This window comes from Coptis chinensis, chromosome 7, assembly GCF_015680905.1.
Source record: "Coptis chinensis isolate HL-2020 chromosome 7, ASM1568090v1, whole genome shotgun sequence".
Lineage (NCBI taxonomy): Eukaryota > Viridiplantae > Streptophyta > Magnoliopsida > Ranunculales > Ranunculaceae > Coptis > Coptis chinensis.
In genome coordinates this window covers 79,327,333-79,348,908 of record NC_141462.1, presented here as the reverse complement: position 1 = coordinate 79,348,908, position 21,576 = coordinate 79,327,333, and the positions used below count along the sequence as shown (strand labels likewise).

At 37.0% G+C, this 21,576-nt stretch overlaps 1 protein-coding gene and 1 pseudogene across 1 annotated transcript; one reads left to right on the top strand and one right to left on the bottom strand.

Moving 5' to 3' along the window:
* The first annotated feature begins 428 nt into the window (after positions 1–428).
* LOC147489142 (uncharacterized) lies at positions 429–9,448 on the top strand. The gene is made up of 14 exons (XM_086569914.1): positions 429–659; positions 2,311–2,422; positions 3,899–4,011; positions 4,098–4,220; positions 4,308–4,480; positions 4,641–4,716; positions 5,224–5,310; positions 7,103–7,183; positions 7,280–7,312; positions 7,404–7,457; positions 7,588–7,629; positions 8,774–8,852; positions 8,979–9,049; positions 9,128–9,448. The coding sequence occupies exons 1-14, from the start codon at positions 477–479 to the stop codon at positions 9,227–9,229; spliced, it is 1,329 nt and encodes a 442-aa protein (XP_086426040.1). The 5' UTR covers positions 429–476; the 3' UTR covers positions 9,230–9,448.
* Positions 9,449–11,092: 1,644 nt separating this feature from the next.
* On the bottom strand, positions 11,093–17,050 carry LOC147489141 (3-hydroxy-3-methylglutaryl coenzyme A reductase 2-B-like; annotated as a pseudogene).
* Positions 17,051–21,576: the final 4,526 nt, after the last annotated feature.

The following is a 21,576-nucleotide window of genomic DNA, read 5'->3' as shown; positions in this document are numbered from 1 at the left end:
GCTAAGATATAAGTATATACAACGGTGGATAACGGAAATTCAATAATTTCGATATAATCCCATGTCTTAACAGGCTTATTAGGTGGAGTATATTGCAAATCACAACCAAAATTTGATTCGCTTAATCACAACCAAAATTTATTCAACTGCGTACATACATTGTTGAGGACGTGCTATGGGCCTTCTAGCAAGTTTGGGAGTAAGTTTGGTGTCAAAAACTTCCACCACCATTTGCGCACGACAAATAACTACTTTTAATCTAAACAACTCAAATAACACACATAACGCACGTTACGCACACACATATTACGCACGTACACCATAAGCTCGACCGTGTAAAACAAACAAACTCACGTGATGTCAACAACAAACAAAGTCGCGCGTTTCAAACAAAGATATAAAATCATAATAATAATTGAAACTGAGATCACTTCACACTTGCACATTTATTTCTCTATCCTTGAGAGAGAGAGAGAATGGACGTGAAGAAGAACTTGAGTGAGCTAAGACCGTTGATTCATCTTCTAATTCCTCTTTTTGTTCATTGGATCGCAGAAGAAATGACAGTTTCAGTACTTGTAGATGTCACTACGAATGCTCTTTGTCCTGGTAAAACTACTTGTAGTGAAGCTATTTACCTCACTGGTCTTCAACAAACGGTAAATTCATCAATCTTGTTGCTCAAGTTTTAGAATTATTTGATCTTCAATTGTAGTGTGCATGTTTGATTTAAGTTTTGGCGAGCTACATAGCTCATGTTCTTATTATTTTCATATTTTGTCTTTGACCCGTATTAAAACCTTCAATGATCTAACTTGGTCGTTGTGTTTGCTTTATTTCACCGGTTTTCAATATTCAATATTCAATACCAAAAGCGTAAACTGCTGGCTAGACATTTTACTATATACTTTGTAGCATGATCCTCGTGACTCTGTAAGGATTGAGGCGAGCCTCAGAGTCGCTTGAGGCTTAAGCCTTAATGATAAAAAAAACTGACTATTTTTTTTTTCTTTTCGAAATTGAACAATTTTCCATATGAACCAACGTTATTTTGTCTCTTAAAGGAAGATTAAGGGTGGTTGTGAGAAGGAAAGGTAAAATAAATAAAATATTAAAAAATGAAAAATGAAAGAAAATAAGTTTAAGGAACTTGGGATACTCTCCCATTCGGCATTCGTAGTCACAAATTCGGAATTCGGCAAGGATGAAACCGTTAATTCGTACAAATTTGTTAACCAAAATCGGAAAAAATTGGGAAACCCTATAAATAAATAAAACATAAAATAGTATGCAGTGCGTGATTGTGCATCATGTCAAGGTTACTTCAAGCATATATCAAATTCAAAATTTGCAAATATATATGTAAAGTCTTGTTATATCTTATGATATCCTACAAATAATTACAGTTTAGAAAATAAAATATTAAAATAAAAGAATAGAAAGTTATCCATCATCAAAACAATCGCTAAAAATCGGAAAACATCGAGAATTAGGAGACTTTTACCGTTATTATTGTTTATTCGATTTTTGAAATTCGGTAACTTTTTGTCAATTTGGAGACTTTTTACGCTTTTGTGAAAAAAATTAGAGATTTTTGTGATTATGCTCCCATTGAGGCTTAGCTAATCTCCCAAGAGGCCTAAGGCTAGCCTCAAGGCAATATCTCCATCCATTTTTTAGTAACACCGCCTTGCGATGCCCCATCCATATTGAGCTTGATTATGTCAATTGTCGGGGAGGATACCATCTACAAGTCTTGATCCTTGGAGCTCTTCTAAGCTTGTCCGGTATCCCCACGTTTTCATTATCGAGAGTCATAACCCCTTCATTCTTTATGTTACGAATACATCTAATTATCTCGTATACTTGTTTTCATGGTTGACATAATTTCATGACGAACAAAGCTATGTTGGTTTTCATAACTTCTTATTTTCAACTCGAGTATGGTTTATGGACTTTGTATTTCAGATCGTTTTTTCGAGGAAAACATTACTATACACAATTTTACTATGTAACATGGACACACCATATTTCAAAAATAATCCGCGGTCGGATATCGTGATCCATGTGTCCGCATAGATCGGACGAACACGCATACATATTGTATATAATATACCTCAAGTTTTGATATTTCGTCGTGTCGACACTTCATATCCGTGGTCGATAACGGACACACGTATCCGATGTCAATGTAACTTAGAAATTTTACAATGTCGATGGTGTACAATGTGTATCTTCTCTTTTGCCTCTTTCGCTTTTTTTCTTGTTACGTTAAGTAAGAAAAGCAATGACATATTATTTCACTTGTAGATTGTTGGTATTTTCAAGATGGTGGTTCTTCCGCTCTTGGGACAGCTTGCAGATGATTACGGTCGTAAGCCAATGCTTCTTCTTACTATATCAACGACTATAATCCCTTTTGGTAATTAATTTCTTTGAATAATTGAAATTTGTAGATTATTTCATGAGAAATCACAAACATATTATGGCTCTCATGCTAGGTAAGTTACTAGCAACAGAAACTGAAAAGGTATAGGACATTTTAACAAGCAAATGTTGCCAACATAAAAATAATCTATATAATATGGCACAATTGTTTTGACCTAAAAAAGATACTTATTGGTTGAGATTAAGTCATACTTTCTAGACTTGGGGATCAATTCAGTCTTACATCTTATCTTTCAGTTAACATACTTGTAATAAATTAATGGAAACAAGATTGCAGAAAGAGTGTTTTGTATGTGTAGCCGTGTAGGACAGAGAAACTACACTTTTTCTTTTTTGCATATCTCAAACTTCTGTATGGGATCATCTATGATCCACAAGTTTTAATTCCATAAAACTGTATTTTTGTGGAAAGCTTCCAAAAATATGTTGGAAAGGTGATTAATGCAGAATCTTTTACCGGAGCATGAAAATAGTGATTTGTATATCAAAATGCTGGTGGATTGTGGTCTTGAAGGTACAAGATGTAGAGGCAAACAATGGACGTCTTGGAGGCACCAGTGTGATTGTGGGGATGTGTTATGATGAAGAAGTTTGTAGTATCAAGGACATGCAGTGATTTAGAGTGGAGGTTGGATGTTGAACTGAAGGAGGGCAAAGTGATTTTGGGAATTTGTTTGTACCGTCCTACTTTGATGATATTGCCAATAGACGCATGAGTTAGAGCATAATGAACTCGAGATTCGAAGCATCTCTCCTTGTGTGGGATGAGCACTATAGTCAAATGATCTATATAAAGTCCAAAAGTCACTCCTCCTCTCATCTTCATTCAACCCAGTGTGCATGTGATATTGTGAAACTTTTCATTTGGTGGGAACAAATAAAAGGGGCTAAATCATCAGAATCAGAATAGTGGGCAGTAAATTTCAATTGCCGGAGAAGATATTTTGCGGTAATCACTGCTTTATGTAGATTGAAAAAGATCAAACTTGGATATTTGTATGTGAATGCAAAAGGACTTTATATGATTGGGAAAACATAAAGGGGATATGGACAAGAAAGTGGCTTTTAGCTGAGGAAAAAGACACCTGAAATGAGAACTGCCATGAAAGGAGGACAGAAGCAGTAGGGAGAATGAATGGGACCAAAAAATTCCTCAAACTTTATGGATGACGACTATTATACAGTGAAGAAATGAGGGTGTCATAATGTATGATATCTCACAATTTGTACCTTATGAATGCATCAAAGGCAATGATACTTTCATGCTTTCCTCTTATCACCTTTACCACATACTGAAATATGTACTTCAGGTCTCTCAGTATGTTTGTAATGCTTAAAGCCTTCAACTATGTTCTTGTTAGAACCAACTTGCCTGAATGAGTTGGCAGCTTCCTTACAGGCGTACTATCACTTTTTTGTTTGTACTGCTCACTATGTGTTCTTGTTTCAGCTTTACTGGCCTGGGATAACTCAAAGGGATTTGTATATGCTTACTACGTACTTCGTACAGTTTCTTTTATCATAAGTCAAGGCAGCATATTCTGCATCGCTGTTGCTTACGTGGTAAATTATTATAGGAATTTCTTCTGGGTTCGTGAGGCTTGACAGTAGTTATGGTAGAATTAACATTTTTCTCTTGCCTTTATTAGGCAGATATTGTGGAGGAAAATAAGAGACCAGCGACCTTTGGATGGATTACTGGTCTTTTTTCTACTGCACATGTTGTGGGAAACATTTTGGCACGTTTTCTTCCAGGAGAATATATTTTCGAGGCATGATTTTTCAAACTTAAGCACCATATCTTATCTAGTGTCTAAGTCGTGCAATATTTTATCTTACTGACTAAGCTGTATGTTCAGGTGTCATTAGGCCTGCTGATATTTTGTCCAGTTTATATGAAAGTGTTTCTGTTTGAGGCAGTTAGATCAGATCCAAGGCAGGATCGACGATCATCTTGTTGGACTGCAATCTTCAAGGTCCTACAGGAACGATATAACTCAATGAGAAATGCTGTCACTGTTGTCGTTAGCAGGTTTGCTTCCACGTGAATATAAATTTTCCTGGTGAAAAATTCAGTCTCCAGTGCTATAAATCCTGTTTGCTTTATTTTCTACGTTCTATGTATTGACAATTCTTATCTCATAACTTATTTTGATACAAACTTTTGGTAACCCTTTTTTTCCATTCCACAGTACTACAATGAAGCGCATCGCTTATGTTTCCTTCTTCTATGAACTGGGAATGTCTGGAATCACCAGTGTATTATTAGTATGGTCCTTTTCTTCTTTTTTGCATATATATTTGCAGCAACTTGTTCTCATGTGCAAACTTCCAATCTATTTGATTAACCCGTCTCGTTGTTTTTCGGTATACTTAAATGTGTTACAAGAGACTGTTTCTTGCAAAAACATTTTTCTTCTTCTCATCTTCTGTTGTTCTCATAAACCTGCACAAAAGGAGGCATTTAACATCAAGAGATCATTTCCATGTAATGTTGTGTTCTAAAACTTTGCCCAGTTTTTGTTTTAGGATATCATTTCATTCTCAATAACATATTTTCCTGTTTTCCGTATTTCCCTTACGAGTGTTTGCCTGATGTCTAGTGATTATTGTTCTTTCTATCTTGAAGTTTGACTTGATATCAGCCAAAATGAGTTTACCCTATACATGCAACTTATCCAACTTAGCTATTAACAGATCATTAAGATTACAGTACATTACTGTAATTTATTCAACTTGCTTGATGTTTTGTCATGTTCAAAATTTATGTTGCAGTACTATCTGAAGTCAGCTTTTGGTTTCAACAAGAACCAATTTTCAGAAATATTAATGATGGTGGGAATAGGTTCTATTTTTTCTCAGGTATAAGGCTTATTTCACTGAGCTTATTTTGGTTGGCTTACACCTGATTTTGGGATTCCTCCATATTAACCTCATTTTGGTCGTCTCCCCACTTTGTGTTTTCTACTTTTCTACTTTTCTATTTTCTATTTTCTATTTTCTATTACAACTTACCGAGTGCAGACATATAGGGTTTTAGGATAAAAGTGATAAATCAGTACTTCAAATGCTCTAAAGCAATTTCTTGATGAATGTATCATTCTTTATGATGTTGGACAAAAGGGAGAAAAGTTGCTAGTTAGTATGTGTGAACCATATTTTGATTATTTTCACTGGAAATGGTTGTAATGTTTTTATTGTTTGTTGTGAAAACGTGATTTTGACAGAAAAGTAGTAACTTTTCCCCTTTCTTCCCTAAGCCAATGGAGTAGGTCACAGATTTGCATGTGCAAGATCTCCGAATTAAAATAGGACTAGCATATTGTTTTTAATTGAATGTAACACAGAATTGCACAGAATTTTACGAAATTACTTAAGCACGTGCCAAAGTAATTAGGACTTGAATAAGAGTACTGGCAGATGGTACATGCACTGGTTCTACTAATATTTCTAACCACACTGCTTTGATGGCCCTTATATTAGCAAAATGAGGATCCGAAGACCTCCTTACGGTGGTCATATACGATTTATGGATATTGCATTTATTGCAAACTTATGCTTAGATCAATTAAATAATTAGATTATTTTATTATGGTAATCTGACATAAAAGGAAGTTTTCAGGAATTGTATGCCTTGAGATCTGGAATTAAGTTTGGGAACTGGCAGTGTTTATGGAGTTAGTTTGTTCTGTATGTTCCATAGCAGGATATCAACTTTACCACAAAGCTCCTTTAATAGGCTCGCAGGTTCTAGTCATTGAAAATGCAAACAAATGAAACAATATGCTATAAGAATTAAGCGGCATGCCTATGTCCAATGCATTAACAAACAATTCTTGCTTTGGTGTGTGAAATAGTTATTCTGATGAAATATTGGTATTCCTTTAGGAACCTGAGTACCCGGTTGAAATGTTTAGAACATTTTGCTGGACGCTAGAGGTTTGAGGCATTATGGTTCATAATCTTTCACAGACAATCTGAACAGTTGAGAATGGTATCAAAGATTCAGAGTATAGCTTTTGTTGTAGAATTGGTATAGCAGTAGAGTGATGGTTTAAGCATCTGATCTAGGGATGAGTTTTTTGCTCTTTAGAATTTGTTGCAAATGTAAGTATTGAACAGAGGCAGTCACGTTGACAAAACATTCTTGATTTTTCCAATTTGGCACCCTAAGTATACAGATTTCCTGGAGAGAAATTTCTCTAGTGGTTTTGATATTCAGTCTCGTGTTTAGTGTGCTTGTAGATGCTTGGGATCTTCATGCAGTTAAACAAGGGTCTTGCTAGAGTAAAACAGTCTTTGGATCCTTGCATTATTCTTTTTTTCTTTGTGTGTCTGTGTGCTAATGATGAGTTTAGATGACCAGTAAATATTGAACTGAAGATGACTACAATGTACAATGATACGTGTGCTAGTGAACATTGTTGGAGTTTCATTGTGGTATCATGCCCCTAATGATGAGTTTAGATGACCAGTAAATATTTGAAGAAACATTTAAACCTAGTTTTGTTGGAGTTTCTAATAATACCAGAATCATTTAAATAACCAGAATCATAAGATTAAATCTTAAGGAGGAGGTGATCAGATAGGGATTGATTGTATAACTCTGTTTTATGCTTTTGCACTGATCTAGATGTCATTGGTCTGCTACTAGATTTTGGTGCTTCCACTTGTCCATCCTTTGCTTGGAGACAAATTGATACTGTGCATCGCATTACTTGCGTCAATCATTTATGTAAGTATTTTGTAATGTCGCTTATTCAGATACCTTCCGTTTTATATTATCAGTGGCAGACAAGTTGAATGTCATATATATTTTGGTCTTCTGCAGGCGCTTCTTTACGGTTTGGCTTGGGCACCTTGGGTATGTATTGTCAAGCTTATCAGGTTTTTATCTTGTTACTCCTTAGTATGACATGTTATAGGAGTCCACAATTAATTTGCTACTGATGCAGGTGCCATACCTCAGTGCGTCTTTTGGAGTCATTTATGTTCTCGTGAAACCATCTGTATGTACCTCATCTATAGCATATATTCTTCCACCTCTCTTCCAATGATGTCTTAGTGTATCACCTCTGCAAATATAGGTTTTCTCTTCAGATTTCATCTATTGACTATTGATATCTCATTTCGGTGCAGACTTATGCTGTTATCTCTAAAGCATCGACCTCGGCGCATCAGGTTCTTGAAGATCCCTGTATTATTGTTTCTTTTTATTATTTTTTTGCTAGGTAAGCATTATATATATTACTAGCTTGTAGGCCCGTGCATATGCACCGGCTCTTTTGAAAGCATTTAGATTTTTTTTAGAAAATTGGGACTACCGTTTTAGTTGCTAACCCATTTTAATTTTCTAACAAATTATTTTTAATGAAGTTTTAATCAAGTTTTAAAAACCCGTTTTTTCAATTGGGAGAGACATTCTGTTTTAATAGGAGAAGGATTCCCGCTTTAATTAAAAGTGCTAGAATTTGTTTCAATAGGAGAATAATTCCCATTATAATAGGAGAGGAATTCCCATTGTAAAAAAGGATTTCCGTTTTCAAATAGGAGAGAAATTTATGTTTTAATAGGAGATGACGTGGAATTTTAATAGAGCTCGAAAAATACCCTTTTTGGGAGGTTTAATATTAAGATATAGATAGTTGGAAGTGTACAAAGGGAGTGTGCTGTGAGTCTGTCGCCTCATTCAATTTGGAACTTGTCCATCTACTAATCAGTGCACAAATACAAACCAAATTAACTAAACCTATAGTACTGTAAATCTGGATGCTTCTTCCATCTTCAATTCTACTCTGGTTGTCAATGAGCCTAGATCCATGCTTTGCAGCTGTGTCTGCAGAACAATTAGCTTCTCCCCATATTGGAGTGATAGTTTAAGCTATTATTTTTTATTATTATTTTTAGTTAGCCCATATCTCAAACTGGTTGGGCCGAGTCATGCATATATTTCATAATTAGCAATTTATGTTAATTTTTAAATGTGATTAGTTCTAGTTGTCAGTTTGTCACTGCATTACCAGTACCTTATGGGCCTCAATAGTTGGGAACAAACAATCAGAAGTACTCTTTTAATCTTTGGGATTTTACAGAAGGTAACAAGTATGAAGTATGCACATCTAGCATTTCAGGTTTTCCCTGAAATCCTTCTTGTGTTTCATTCTTAATATTTCACTGTCTTAGACAAAACATTACTCTCCACGTATCTCATTTGATTTGGTTCCCCTAAAGTCCTAAACTAATGTACATTTACTTTCCTGTAAAGGGTATCATATAATCTTATATCTTGTTGTTCTGCGGACCTCAACCTGCATCAATTTTACAGGGAAAAGCACAAGGATTGATTGCTGGGGTGCAATCCGTTGCAAGTTTTATAGCACCACTCGCAATGAGTCCATTGACTTGTGAGTTGATCAATTTCCTTATTTTTAGTTAATGCAACGGGTTAATCTAGGAATCTAAGATGCCTTCCGAGGCTAAGAAAAGTCCCAAAAAGATTATTTCTTTTCTTACATATTAAAAACTGCCAGCGCTGTTCCTGTCAAGCAAGGCACCGTTCAATTGCAAAGGTTTCAGCCTATTGTGTGCATCAATTTCCTTGGTAATTTTTTCCTCCCTTAATCATGTACAGTAATATTAATATGAGGAAACACTAACCGCAAATTTCCTAATGCTTCAGATTATCTCATTATGTCATGCTTGGCTGCTGAAAGTTGATGATTCCCCCACAAATCATACAGATGATAATAGTGAACAAATTGAAGCGCCCCTGCTCTCATAACATTTGCGAAGTACAGCAATTGTGATGGTTTAGATAGTTTTTGAGTGTCTTTGCCTGTACATGTATATAACTTACAGATTAGCTTGTGCATATGTGGCCATAGTACAAAATATCCTGATATATTGCGATATTTGGGGATATCTATCCAGATTTTAGAAAAAAAATATATTAATATCACGATATGCTAAGAGATATATACGACTGCAAATATTGGTGATATTTCGATGATATTTGCAATATTTGTGATATTTGGAGATATTTGGCGATATTTTGTGTATATAACAATTTTATTTAATATTTACCATTATATTTCAAATAAATATAAATAATGTATCATGATATATCAAGAAATATCTACAATATCTACGATATTTGTTGATATTTTGGATATATTCACGATGTTTGTATGTGAAACAATGTCAAATATCTCCAAAGAAGGGAATATATTTACGATATATATTCAGAAATTGAATATCGATAAATACCCATATTCTGATATTTTGCACTATGTATGTGGCTATGAATCAACAATTTCCCTACATGAATGTTGCTAGTATTCTAGCTTTTCAAACAAAATGCTCAATGGTTATGACAATTTTCAAAATGAAAAGCTAGTCATCTGACCTATTGGCTGTAGCATCAATTCTAGTAGTTCAACCATCATCCACAAGATCTTCATGCTTTGTAATTCTCTTATAGAACAATCCAAATTACTGTTGTGGCAATTGTTGCATTTAATATTCCATAAAATTACAAGTTGCTCCAGGTAAATAAACCAATCCTGTGAATGGCAACTATCTTGAAACATATCGAAGAAAAACGAAAGTCTTTTAAAAGTAGTTATTGTTTCAGCAAGATTTGTCAAAACACACACCAGTTTGGTCGGAAGTGATCTTGTTCGGATGAGATTGTGAAGGAGATGTTTGATGGGGAGAGTTGAGACTGAAATTCGGTTTTGAAGTTGCCTACGTACCCAAATATATTGCTTGGGATCAAGTTTTGATGCGTAGTTCTGGAAAATGACGAAGGTTGGATTTTATAGGTAGGATTGGTGATAGTTACTTCCTCGTTCTCCAATATTCTAATCGTGGGATGAAGTTGGAGAACTGGCACACGATATGAAGTTGATGAAAATTAATCTTGAATGTGGACGAAGTTGTAGAAGTTGTTTGACTCACAAAACATGAGAGAACTGTCACACGATATGAAGTTGATGGAAGTGAATATTGAATGTGGACAAAGTTGTGGAAGTTGTTTGACTCGCCAAAACATGTGTGCAATTGATATTGATTTTACGTGTAGGTATGTAGGCTTTGAACATGGGCTCTGAGTGTGAGCATTATTCTAGATAAGCTTTGAGCATAGGCTCTGAGCGTGGGCTTTTTGGGCTCTGAGTATGGGCTTTATTATAGATAAGCTTTGAGCGCGGGCTTTTTGGGCTCTGAGCATGGGCTTTATTATAGATAAGTCTGAGCATGGGCTCTGAGCGTGGGCTTTTTGGGCTCTGAGCATGGGTTTTATTAAAGATACGTTCTGAGCATGGGCTTTGAGCGTGGGGTTTTTTGTAGATAAGCTCTGAGCGTGGGCTTGTATTGAATTGGGCTTTTATTGGGCCACATTTGTGGGGGCCAGAACATCGCCCTCTCTTTGTTACATGGGCAAAGCCTATGTGGCAACGAAGTTATTTTATTTTATTTTATTATTTTTTTTTTTGTAAAAGTGATTGTATACAAATCTATATGGTGCAAGAGGCAACAAGTTAATAGGAGGGTAAAAGCAACATACAGCTTCAGTGGCATCCTCGAGTGAAAAGAATAATAGCAAAACCATACCATCGCGCTCGCCTCGAGAATCAAGCGACCTTTACTGAGGATTTGATAGCTCACCAGCAAGAGCCGAACCAGCTACTATACTAGACAGAAGCCTTGCATTGGGTCCTGGTGCCTCTTTGTTTGCACCCTTAACACCAAGAAGGTTAAGGCATGCAGATTCAGGATGCAAGCCGAAGTCCCACCACCAACCGTGTATTCCACCTCAATGGAAGGCATAGTTACAGATATATGAAGGTCTTTTCCTTCATTTACAGCTTCCATCATGGTGATACAGTGAGAACTTTCTATATTTTGTGCTAGGTCTTGACCAGTAGCTATAAATACAATAGAAACAATATTGCTAGCATGAGCATTAAAGCCACCAAGAGCACCGACAACCGCTGAGCTAGTGAGATTCTTGAGCATGTTAAGCTCAACCAATGCAGGAACTGTGGTTTTGAGGACCTTTCTCATCGCTTCTTCCTTAATGATAGCTTCACAAACAACATATTTTCCTCTTCCTTCAATCCAATTCACAACAGATGGTTTCTTGTCTGAACAAAAGTTCCCAGAAATGCTAATGACATCCATGTCAGGGAAATCATTCTGAAGGAAATCAAGTACATTCTGAACACCTTTCGACACCATATTCATCCCCATTGCATCACCAGTGCTACAAGTAAACCTCATATACAGATTCTTCCCTGCCATGGCACATTGTATAGATTGAAGCCTTGCAAATCTACTAGATCTGTTAAAAATAACCGATAAGGTATCGAAATTAGTTGGATTCTCCACAAAGAATTTAAGCTCAGCAGCTTTTTAGCAGTTCCAAATCTAACAATAGGTGCTCTACTCATTCCATCTTTCAATAAAACATTACTAGCCCCACCCGATGCATAGACTTTACAGAAAGTGCATGAAACTCCAGCGAGAAAAGCTGATGAAGAAAGAAGCAAACGACAGTCTATGAAGCTTAAGAGAACACTGTCGACAAAAACTGCTGGAATTTCCATTAGAGCATTTAGTGTAGCTGTGAAGTATAAGTTGAAGTCCAAGAGTTCAACATTCAACTGAAATCCGTAATAAACAAACAATTCAATCAATTCCAGCACGGCAATTCAACTTCATATGTTAGAAAACATAATGACAATTCAATTTTACTATAACCAACGACAAATCAAGTAGCGGCAATTCAATTTTACTACAGCCAGTGGCAAAATTTCTTCCTAAATATTGATCAGCAACGTGTCTAGAAAGCACACAGCCAGCGACAATTCAATTTGAAGGGATCGGCAGTAACAACGACAATTCAATTTGAAAGGATCGACAGTAACAGCGGAAATTCATTCAAAGGGATCGGTAGCGGAAATTCAAAGTGATCAGCAAATCATATTTGATCATATTTGACAGCAATCATATTTGATCATTGATAAGAGCCAAAAACTGTAGTTTTAACCCATTTAACAATATTGCTTTAGACCAATTATGTGATTAATAAGTAAGAGTTAGTACTGTTATCGTTCTTTTGTGTATTTCAGGCTTCAGAATTGAATAAATGTCAATTCGTTACTAAGTAGATGCTAAAAGGAGCTAAAGTGATTGCTATGAAAGTTCTATGAAGAAAACCCAAGTCAAAGCTGTTAAGTGAAAGTCAAACCGGATTAGAAAGCTGAAGAAAAGTCAACAGAACTTCAAAAGGCCATATCTTTGGACTCAGGCCTCGGAATTAGGACCATTTTATATCAAAATGACCGACTCAGAAAGCTCGTTCCAATGGTCCAGACCTTGACTCGATCAGAGTAATATAAGTTGGTGAAATCGCGTGCTATAGTAACACGACCAGAATTGAAAGTCTTGGATTTACCCAATTGGGTTATGGACTTGATTTATGGGTCCATAACCTAGCCTAAAATCCCATGCACGAAATTGTAATCTAACCCTCTCCTATATAAAGAGGGTTAAGGCTAAAACAAAAAAAGGAGGTTTAATATAGTTTAGTTTAATATAGTTTAGATTCTCTCTCTCTGTAGTTTAGTTTAGGTTAGAATAATTTAGTTTGTAGCCTCCATTAAATCCTTCAATAAAAACCCTTATTTTAATATTCAATTCTTGTCTCTTTAATTTAATGTCTTCATCTTATTGTTTTGATATTGTTCATCCAATAAAGCAAGGCTAAAACCTCCATTAGAGGAGGTTAAAGAAGCCATATGAGGATGATTGCTTGTTAGAATAGTTGTTATTTAGAATAGAATTTCAAGTTCATTATTATGAGTGTTTAGAGATAAACCTCATAATGATGAACTAGAGTTTATGGCCACCATCAAAGAGATTTGTGGTGGAGCTAAACTTTCATGCTAGTGGAACCTTGATTCGAGAGGACTTGGTATTCACTAGGGATCAATATTCGATTCGATGACTAACTAATAGCCAATCGAATTGCATGGTGGAATTTTCCCTCTCTAATTATTCTTTTCATCATTATAAACACTATTTTAGCTTCTTAAAATTACTGTTTTCATATTATTATAATTACTCTCACCATTATTCCTTTTGTTTGATTAGTTGAATTCTATTTATGTCTTGATAGTTTAAGAGTGGAACGAATCCATACTCTTTATATATTGCATAATGAATTGAGAGTAGGAATATTGATCTAAGTACTTGTTTATATAATTGATTATTTGTGTTTACGCACGCATAGTTAGTTTACGTAAATTTTGTCTTTATCAAATGGCGCCGTTGCCGTCTTAGTCTCATTCAAGACAAGAATTCAATTGCTTGAATTCAAGGGGCAATCCCCCATTCTCTATCCACCCACCCTTTTTATTTTTCTTTCTTTTTTCTCATATTTTCGTTACTGTTCACTGTTTTAAGCACAGAGCGCGCTCGCCCTCCCTTGTGTCTGCGGAATCACAGCGAAGAATACTGCGGTAAAGTGTTGCATTTTAGTTTTCAAACCGTAAGTTCTTGAAAAATAGACTAGTAAGGTTACTTAGGCAGTTCCAAAAATTCTAAACTTTTTACAGGAGTATCTATCCTAAGTCAATAGTTTGCAGTAAAAATTTGACGAGTTTTTGATTTGTTTTGACCTCCTAACTAGTGGAGTGTTTTTAGTATGTTTCTGCAGTTTTGCAAACACTTAATTTCTGGAACAACAGCCGATAAAGAGGGTTTGTAGAACTCCAATTGCTCTAAAATTTTTACAGGAATACCCATGATCTGTCAAGAGTCTCCAGTAAACTTTTGGCGATTTTTGTCTCTGTTTTGATTGGTTAACCATTCAGTTGTTTATATTGTGTCCAAAAACTATTTCACAAACTTTGAAGGGCAGTAGAAGGACTTTCATAGCTCCGATTTATCTGAAATTTTACAGGCTACTTGATAGATGTCTTAGTAAACTACTATAAAAATTTCAATTTTTTTGGAGTGTGCCCGCGCCCTTGGTACCCTAACTTGGAGCGCCACCCGCACCCAAATCACTAGACATCAGTGAAGTACGGAGCGCGCCTGCGCCTCAGTGGAGCGCCACCCGCGCCCAAATCACTGGACATCAGTGAAGTACAAAGCGGGCCTGCACCTCAGTGGAGCGCCATCCGCGCCCAATTCACTGTACCTTGAAAGCTGGACTCGAAGCGACGACCGCATGTCCTGTTGTTGAACCAAAGCGACCGCGCTTTTTATGGAGCGACCCGATTTTCTGTGTGTCAAAATTTTCATTTCTTCAAGTTATTCAGTGTTTCTAACATCATACAAATACTGAGATCGTGCATACAAGACGCTATTCAAACGCGTAACAAGGAGGCATTCAGGTATTCCTTCTTCCACTCCTCGCCTCTTCTATCAGAGGAGTTTTAATTCTAGTATAATCAAGCTTGTTTTTCGTAGACATAAATACCACACGCCTATCTAGAATTTCACACACTACACCTGCATCAATGGCAAAAGAACAAGAGACTCCTCTCTCTAATTTTTATAAAGCCCTAAACGATGTCCCTAAGTCGTGCATCGTTCTTGCAGACCTAGTGGGGGATTTTCGAATTCCCCCTAATATATTTAACTTGTTACCGATTTTTCATGGTTTAGACCACGAGAAGCCTTACCAACATATGCGTAGGATAGAGCAAGTTCTCACTACATTTCATCATCCTAGCATAAGTCCGGATCAAGTTAAACTTAGGGTGTTTCCTTTCACCCTAGCCGACAAGGCGACGTCTTGGTTAACTACCCAAATGCCAAACTCTGTGGACTCATGGGCTAATCTTGTTCAATTGTTCATGGAACAGTTTTACCCACCACTGAAGATAGATGAAATGCTTCAAAAGATTCGTTTCTTCTGCCAAAATCATAATGAATCATTTTCAGAGGCCTGGAATCGTTTCACTGATCTTCTCATTGAATGCTCGCATCATAATCTTGCGAAGGACACGCTTGTTCGTGCCTTCTTCAAGGGGCTTTTACATTGTCATAAGGAGGTTCTAGATATCATGACTGGGGGTAGTTTTCTTAGTAAAGGAGCCTTTGAGGCTTATACATTCTTAGAAGATCAATTTAAGAAGAACAACAATTGGGGAGGTAACGACTCTTCCCGCTCCACTCCTTCTTCTTTTGAGGTTAAACCTGATTCCGAGCTTAAAACTCTTATCGATGCCCTCACTAAAAAGGTAGATGCCATCTCTGTTCAACAACAACCCACTCCAGTCATGAACATTAAATCTACTCGTTATAATGTCTGTTTTAGTCTTGAGCATTCCGACTTCTATTGTCCTCTTGTCTATGCACAACCACCACCACAACCATCATACTTCAACTAGTTAGCGCATTTTGATGAATTTAGACGCATTTGAATATGCACCAGCCGATCAAAGAATTTTTGCAAGTGAAGAAGGTGTGAAGACTCTTCATGTAACTTGATGACCATATCGTCAATATAAGCTTCCATAAACTTGCCTAAGAAGTCTGAAAATGAAGTATTTATGAATTTCTGATATGTTGTCGGTGCATTTTTTAGACCGAAAGGCATTACCTTATAGCAAAATAAGCCTTGGTCTGTTATGAAAGTTGTAAGTTCTTGTTCATCTTTGGCTAATGCAATTTGATAAAATCCCATTGAGACATCTATAAAAAATATTCGTTTAAACACTGAAGTGGCATCAACCATTTCAGAAATACGAGGCAAGGGATATAGGTGAACAGGACATTTTTTATTGACATCAGTAAAATCAACACAGATTCTAAGTTTCCCATTTTTCTTAGGGACTGCTACTACATTGGATATCCATTTCGGATATAGTCCATGCCTAATAAAATTAACACTTAGAAGTTTGTCGATCTCTTCTTTCACTTTGAGCTTTCGATCGAGAGCCATTCAGCGAGGCTTCTGACGCACTGGCTTTTGTGTTTTGTCAATATCTAGCCTTTGACATGCAAGTGAATGATCAATTCCAGGTATTTGTTCAACCGTCCACGCAAACACTGTGCAATTTTTCTTCAAAAGCTCAATGAGTTCATCCTGTTCCTTCTTGGAAATTTTCGTAGAAATAAAAGTGGTTTCTTCTTCCTTATTCCTGATCTATACTTCGAGGAGCTTGTCGATGGTTGGGGGGCCACCTAAACGCTGCTCCATAGCGTTTACCCGACCAATGGAATTCTATAATTGCTATTTTACCCCATCGACATTTAGGATGGTGTTGCCCTTGACTTCCGAATCTTTATAATCTTCAAGTACAGACTTATGGCACTTCAAAGCTGCTATCTGATCACTTTGAACTTTGCATATCATACCATCACACCATAACTTGATAGCCTGATGGAAAGTAGAAACAACAGCTCCCATTGAGTGGATCCAATCTCTTCCCAGAATGACATTGTAGGAGGAGTTACAATCCAAGAGAAGAAAATAAATTGTAACTTCCTTGTTCATTAATGTCACCGGAAGAGAGCATCTACCAATTGATTTTGCTGCTGTCCCATCGAAGCCAATGATAGGATTTGGATCGGGAACTATCATTTTCTCGGGGAGATTTAGTCCTTTGTAACAACGCTTGTAGATCACACTTGCCGAACTACCTGTATCGATCATGATTTTCTGCACACGATGAATTCCAACAAAAGCTTGTATTACAATAACATCATAATAAGGATGGTGCACTCATATCAGATCATTGTCAGTCTAACAGAGAGGTCCTTCCTCATAAGTCCTAGTACCCATACCGTGGAGAAAATCATATCCACTATAAACATAGTGGTGGCTGAGATTAGTGATCTTGGAGTGATTGAAATTCTTTCGCTGGATGTTAGACATTGAATCAACTCTGGCATGACCGACTTTGCTTACATTGTGTGCGGTCACGACTAAAGCTTGTTTCGTTTTACCCAGCACGTAATCCTGGAGCATACTCTTCTCGATCAAACCTTGGATTCTACCCCTTAGAGATCGGCATTGTTCAGTTTCATGACCAAAATCATCGTGGAATTTGCACCACAGTGATTTGTCACGTGTAGCCTTGGTATCTTCGAAGAGAGGAAAAGGTGGAGATAAGATATTCTTTCCCTTAATCTGCTCATAGATAACAGGATACTTCTCATTGAGGGTGGTAAGCTTTAACTCGGGAAGTTTCTTTTGTTCTTTGTCGTTCCATTGTTGTGGCCTACCATCACTCTTGGACTTTTGATTGGCTGTTTGTTGAAATTTTGGTTTTTGACTTTGTTCTTGCAACTTGCTTATTCATCTCTGTGAACTCATGTCGATACATCATCTTCAACTCGAATAAACTATTGAGTTTGAGCAAAAAGTTCATAACGAGTTGTTGGGACGTCTTTTGCTATAGAGTTGTAAACGTCGTCCCTATCATAATTAATGCCTTCCTTGAAAGCATAAATGACAAGAATATCAGATGCATCTGGAATTTCAATAGCCGCTTTCCGAAATCTTGCAACAAACTTACTGAGCTTTTTGTCCTTTTGTTGTTTAATACTGAATAGAGAATCAATATTTTTCGGTTCTTTCCAGTTGTGACGAAAATGTTCGGCAAACTTGTAAGCAAGATTAGTAAAATTGTGGATGGATCTTTCTGGTAGCATGTTAAACCATCTCATCGACTCAATTCCAATGAGTGTGGACGGGAATAACTTGCAAAGAAGAGCATCGTTGAAAGTCCATAAGATCATCTTGTTTATGTAATTAATAAGATGCATAAAAGGATTTCCATCAATCTCATCATACTTTTCGAATTCTGGCTGCTTAAAGTCCTTGTGATGAACGGTTTTGTTTGGATTCGGAGAGAGAAGGGAGAATCGATACCACTCTCTATAGTGAGATTTCGTATTTTGTTTTCTTATGACTCCTTATCATTAACAACCTTCAGTATCATCTCATGGAGATGTTCAGAAAATAGAACATTCTCTCGATGATGGTCACGATTGAACTGTGGATGTTTTGGCTAAGATTTCTTCGGAGGAGGTGGAGTGAGTTCTCGTCGACCCATCCATGAAGGTGAAGGTGACCGAGCCAGTAGTGGAAATCGATTCCTTCGTCTCCTATAGTGAATATCGGGAGAATACGGACGGAGTGCTGGACTATCACAACTATTTTCTTGACCTATTGCAAGTGAGTCTCCATCTCCATGACTACCATTGTCAACATACTTTGGTCGACAGTGAGCTCTTGGATTGGGACTACAACTTGAGCGATTAGGTTGTGAACTGGAACTGCTTGGTGAATAGTGCTGTTGTCGAGATTAGCGTATACTGCTGTTGCGACAAGGACTTGCACTGGCTTGCCTACCCCTCATAGAGCTTGGGGTAGGAACTTCATTAGTTTTTCATTGGTTGGGTAGTCTACCTTGCCGACCTATATGGATATTTTGCTGATCTCCATTAGTACGGTTCGAATTGGCTAAACCGGTTTTCGTCATAAGATCTTTTGTGAGTTGGTGATCCCTCACAGGGTGGTCCGCATCAAGGTCGGTAGAGGCGTTTGTGGATTTGCTTATGATTACACTGGAAAGTGTGGGCTTTTGGCGTTGCACATTCTGTTTACGCGAAGCCTTTCGTAGGCGACTCTCACGATTTCTTTTGGTGCGGGAGTTTGTACTTGGAGTCTTTGACAGAGATGCTTCAGTGTTCAAACGATCCCAAACACTTTTTGTCGTGGACCCTGAATCATCTTCGAGAAGTTGACGCAACTGTTTCTTCATATTGTTATTCTTGCTCTCCAATTGTCGAAGATGACGGTCGACCTGAGTTGATGGATCGGATACATGAATACCCACTCTCTTAGTCGCAGATGGCCGAGGACCATCGGACTTGGAAAGTGAATTCCCAACAGAAGGGGAGTGCTGAACTTGTGTGGTAAAAGGGAAAATTTCACCGTTGTTTGTTTTTCGAGAAGCCATTGACGTAACTTTTGTTTTGTGGTTGACGCTAGGAGCCAGACGGCGCCAAATATGTTTCAGCAAGATTTACCAAAACACACCAGTTGGGTCGGAAGTGATCTTGTTCGGATGAGATTGCGAAGGAGATGTTTGTTGGGGAGAGTTGAGACTGGACTTCGGTTTTGAAGTTGCCTACGTGCCCAAAGATATTGCTTGGGATCAAGTCTCGATGCATAGTTCTAAAAAATGACGACAGTTGGATTTTATAGGTAGGATTGGTGATAGTTACTTCCTTGTTCTCCAATATTCCAATTGTGGGATGAAGTTGGAGAACTGGCAGGAGAACTATCATACGATATGAAGTTGATGGAAGTTAATCTTGAATGTGGACGAAGTTGTGGATGAAGTTGTGGAAGTTGTTTGACTCGCAAAATATGGGAGAATTGTCACACGATATGAAGTTGATGGAAGTGAATCTTGAATATGGATGAAGTTGTGGAAGTTGTGGAAGCTGTTTGACTCGCCAAAACATGTGCGCAATTGATATTGATTTTACGTGTAGGTATGTAGGTGATAAACACCCAAAACTGTAATGCTAAATCCCGAGAGACACAGCATTTTGGTTAATTATTTGTTTAATAATCATGAAATAATTATATTTTCGTACTTTTGCAGATTTTTGTAGTTAACATGAATATGATAATAAAACATACATCAAAGTACGGGAATATTGGCATACTTGAAGTCTTTCCACTCAGCCCCAGTGAAGCCCAACAAAGCCTGACTAGAGCCGAAGTTTCCAAAGGGACAAAACCAGTGCAGAACGGGTTCACGTGTAAAAAAGTAGTAAACTTCCGAAGCTCACATCTTTCAAACCTAGACGCCGATTTCGGCAATTGAATTGCCAGAGCAACCAGGGCGGCGAGCTCTACGTAAAGACAGAAAGTTGTAAAAATACAAAAATCCGAGCCGCCACTGAACACAATGCATGGACCTACTCTGCAGGCCCACAAGAAATGATGAGTCACCATGGACAGGTGGCAAGTTAAGAGCACACCTTGGTGGCGCCTTGCTTATATGAACAAACAAAACATTAAAAGCAAGTTTTGTTTTGTATACAAAACTTTGGAAGTTTATACAAAGTAAGAAAAAAATAAAGTAAAGAAAAGGACAAAATGGAATTAAAGAAGGCTTCACGTGAAGGGGCTATATATATGAGAAGGGGACTTTAGTTTTTATGGAGTTTTAGTTTTAGACTTTAGTTGTTAGCTTTATATTCTTGTATTACTTTCATTTCCAGTACGTAGCTTTCTCCTTCCAGTAGCTTTCCAAGCTTCAAGTATTGTAAGTCCTTTACTTAATAAAAGTCAGTTCTTTTCAAGTTAAATTCCTGTTATTTATTTACTTGTTTAGTATATACAATAAGATTAATCTATCCATCATGGCCATGAGCTAAAATCCTCCCTAGGGGGAGGGTTAATGACGGTCATGTTCCGATTCGGATTGACACTTTAATGTTCTAGAATCACTACTTATGAATTAGGTGTAGATTATGCATCCAGTCCCAAAATGATTGAGACTGTCCAAGTTTGGAGTGTTGATGCTCCAGAACAGTCTAGCGAGAGACCCAAAATGTCTCGCGCGAGCCTATATGGTGTTAGATAGCTCTCTGATGCCACATAGCTGACAGAAGGTTTAGCTGTAATACAAATAAACAAACATGTCATATTCTTGAAGATAATAATGTAATAGACCCACTTGCTTGAATTCAACCATATGCACTTATGTAGCAGACAAATTAGAACTGTTGGACCTGAATTCATGCAATTTTTCCTATATTCACTAAAAATTTGGTAAGAATAAAAGAGATATGTTCTTCTGGTTCTGATAAAAAATAAATGTTCTTTCGGTCAAGTAGTGATAAACTTAACCATAATAAGATCAAAGATAGACTATCAGTTGTGGATATGTTTATGATATGATGACAAGATGTCAAAACATGGCTAGCAATCATAGAATTTTTGAATCTACATAAGGGAACTAATTGGAAAGACATATACCACAATCATCAGTTATAACCAAATCAGAAGCTAAAAACCAAAAGAAGTAAATAAACCTCTAGGTTTAACTTTTGCATGGCATCAAAGCTTAGTCGGAGGAT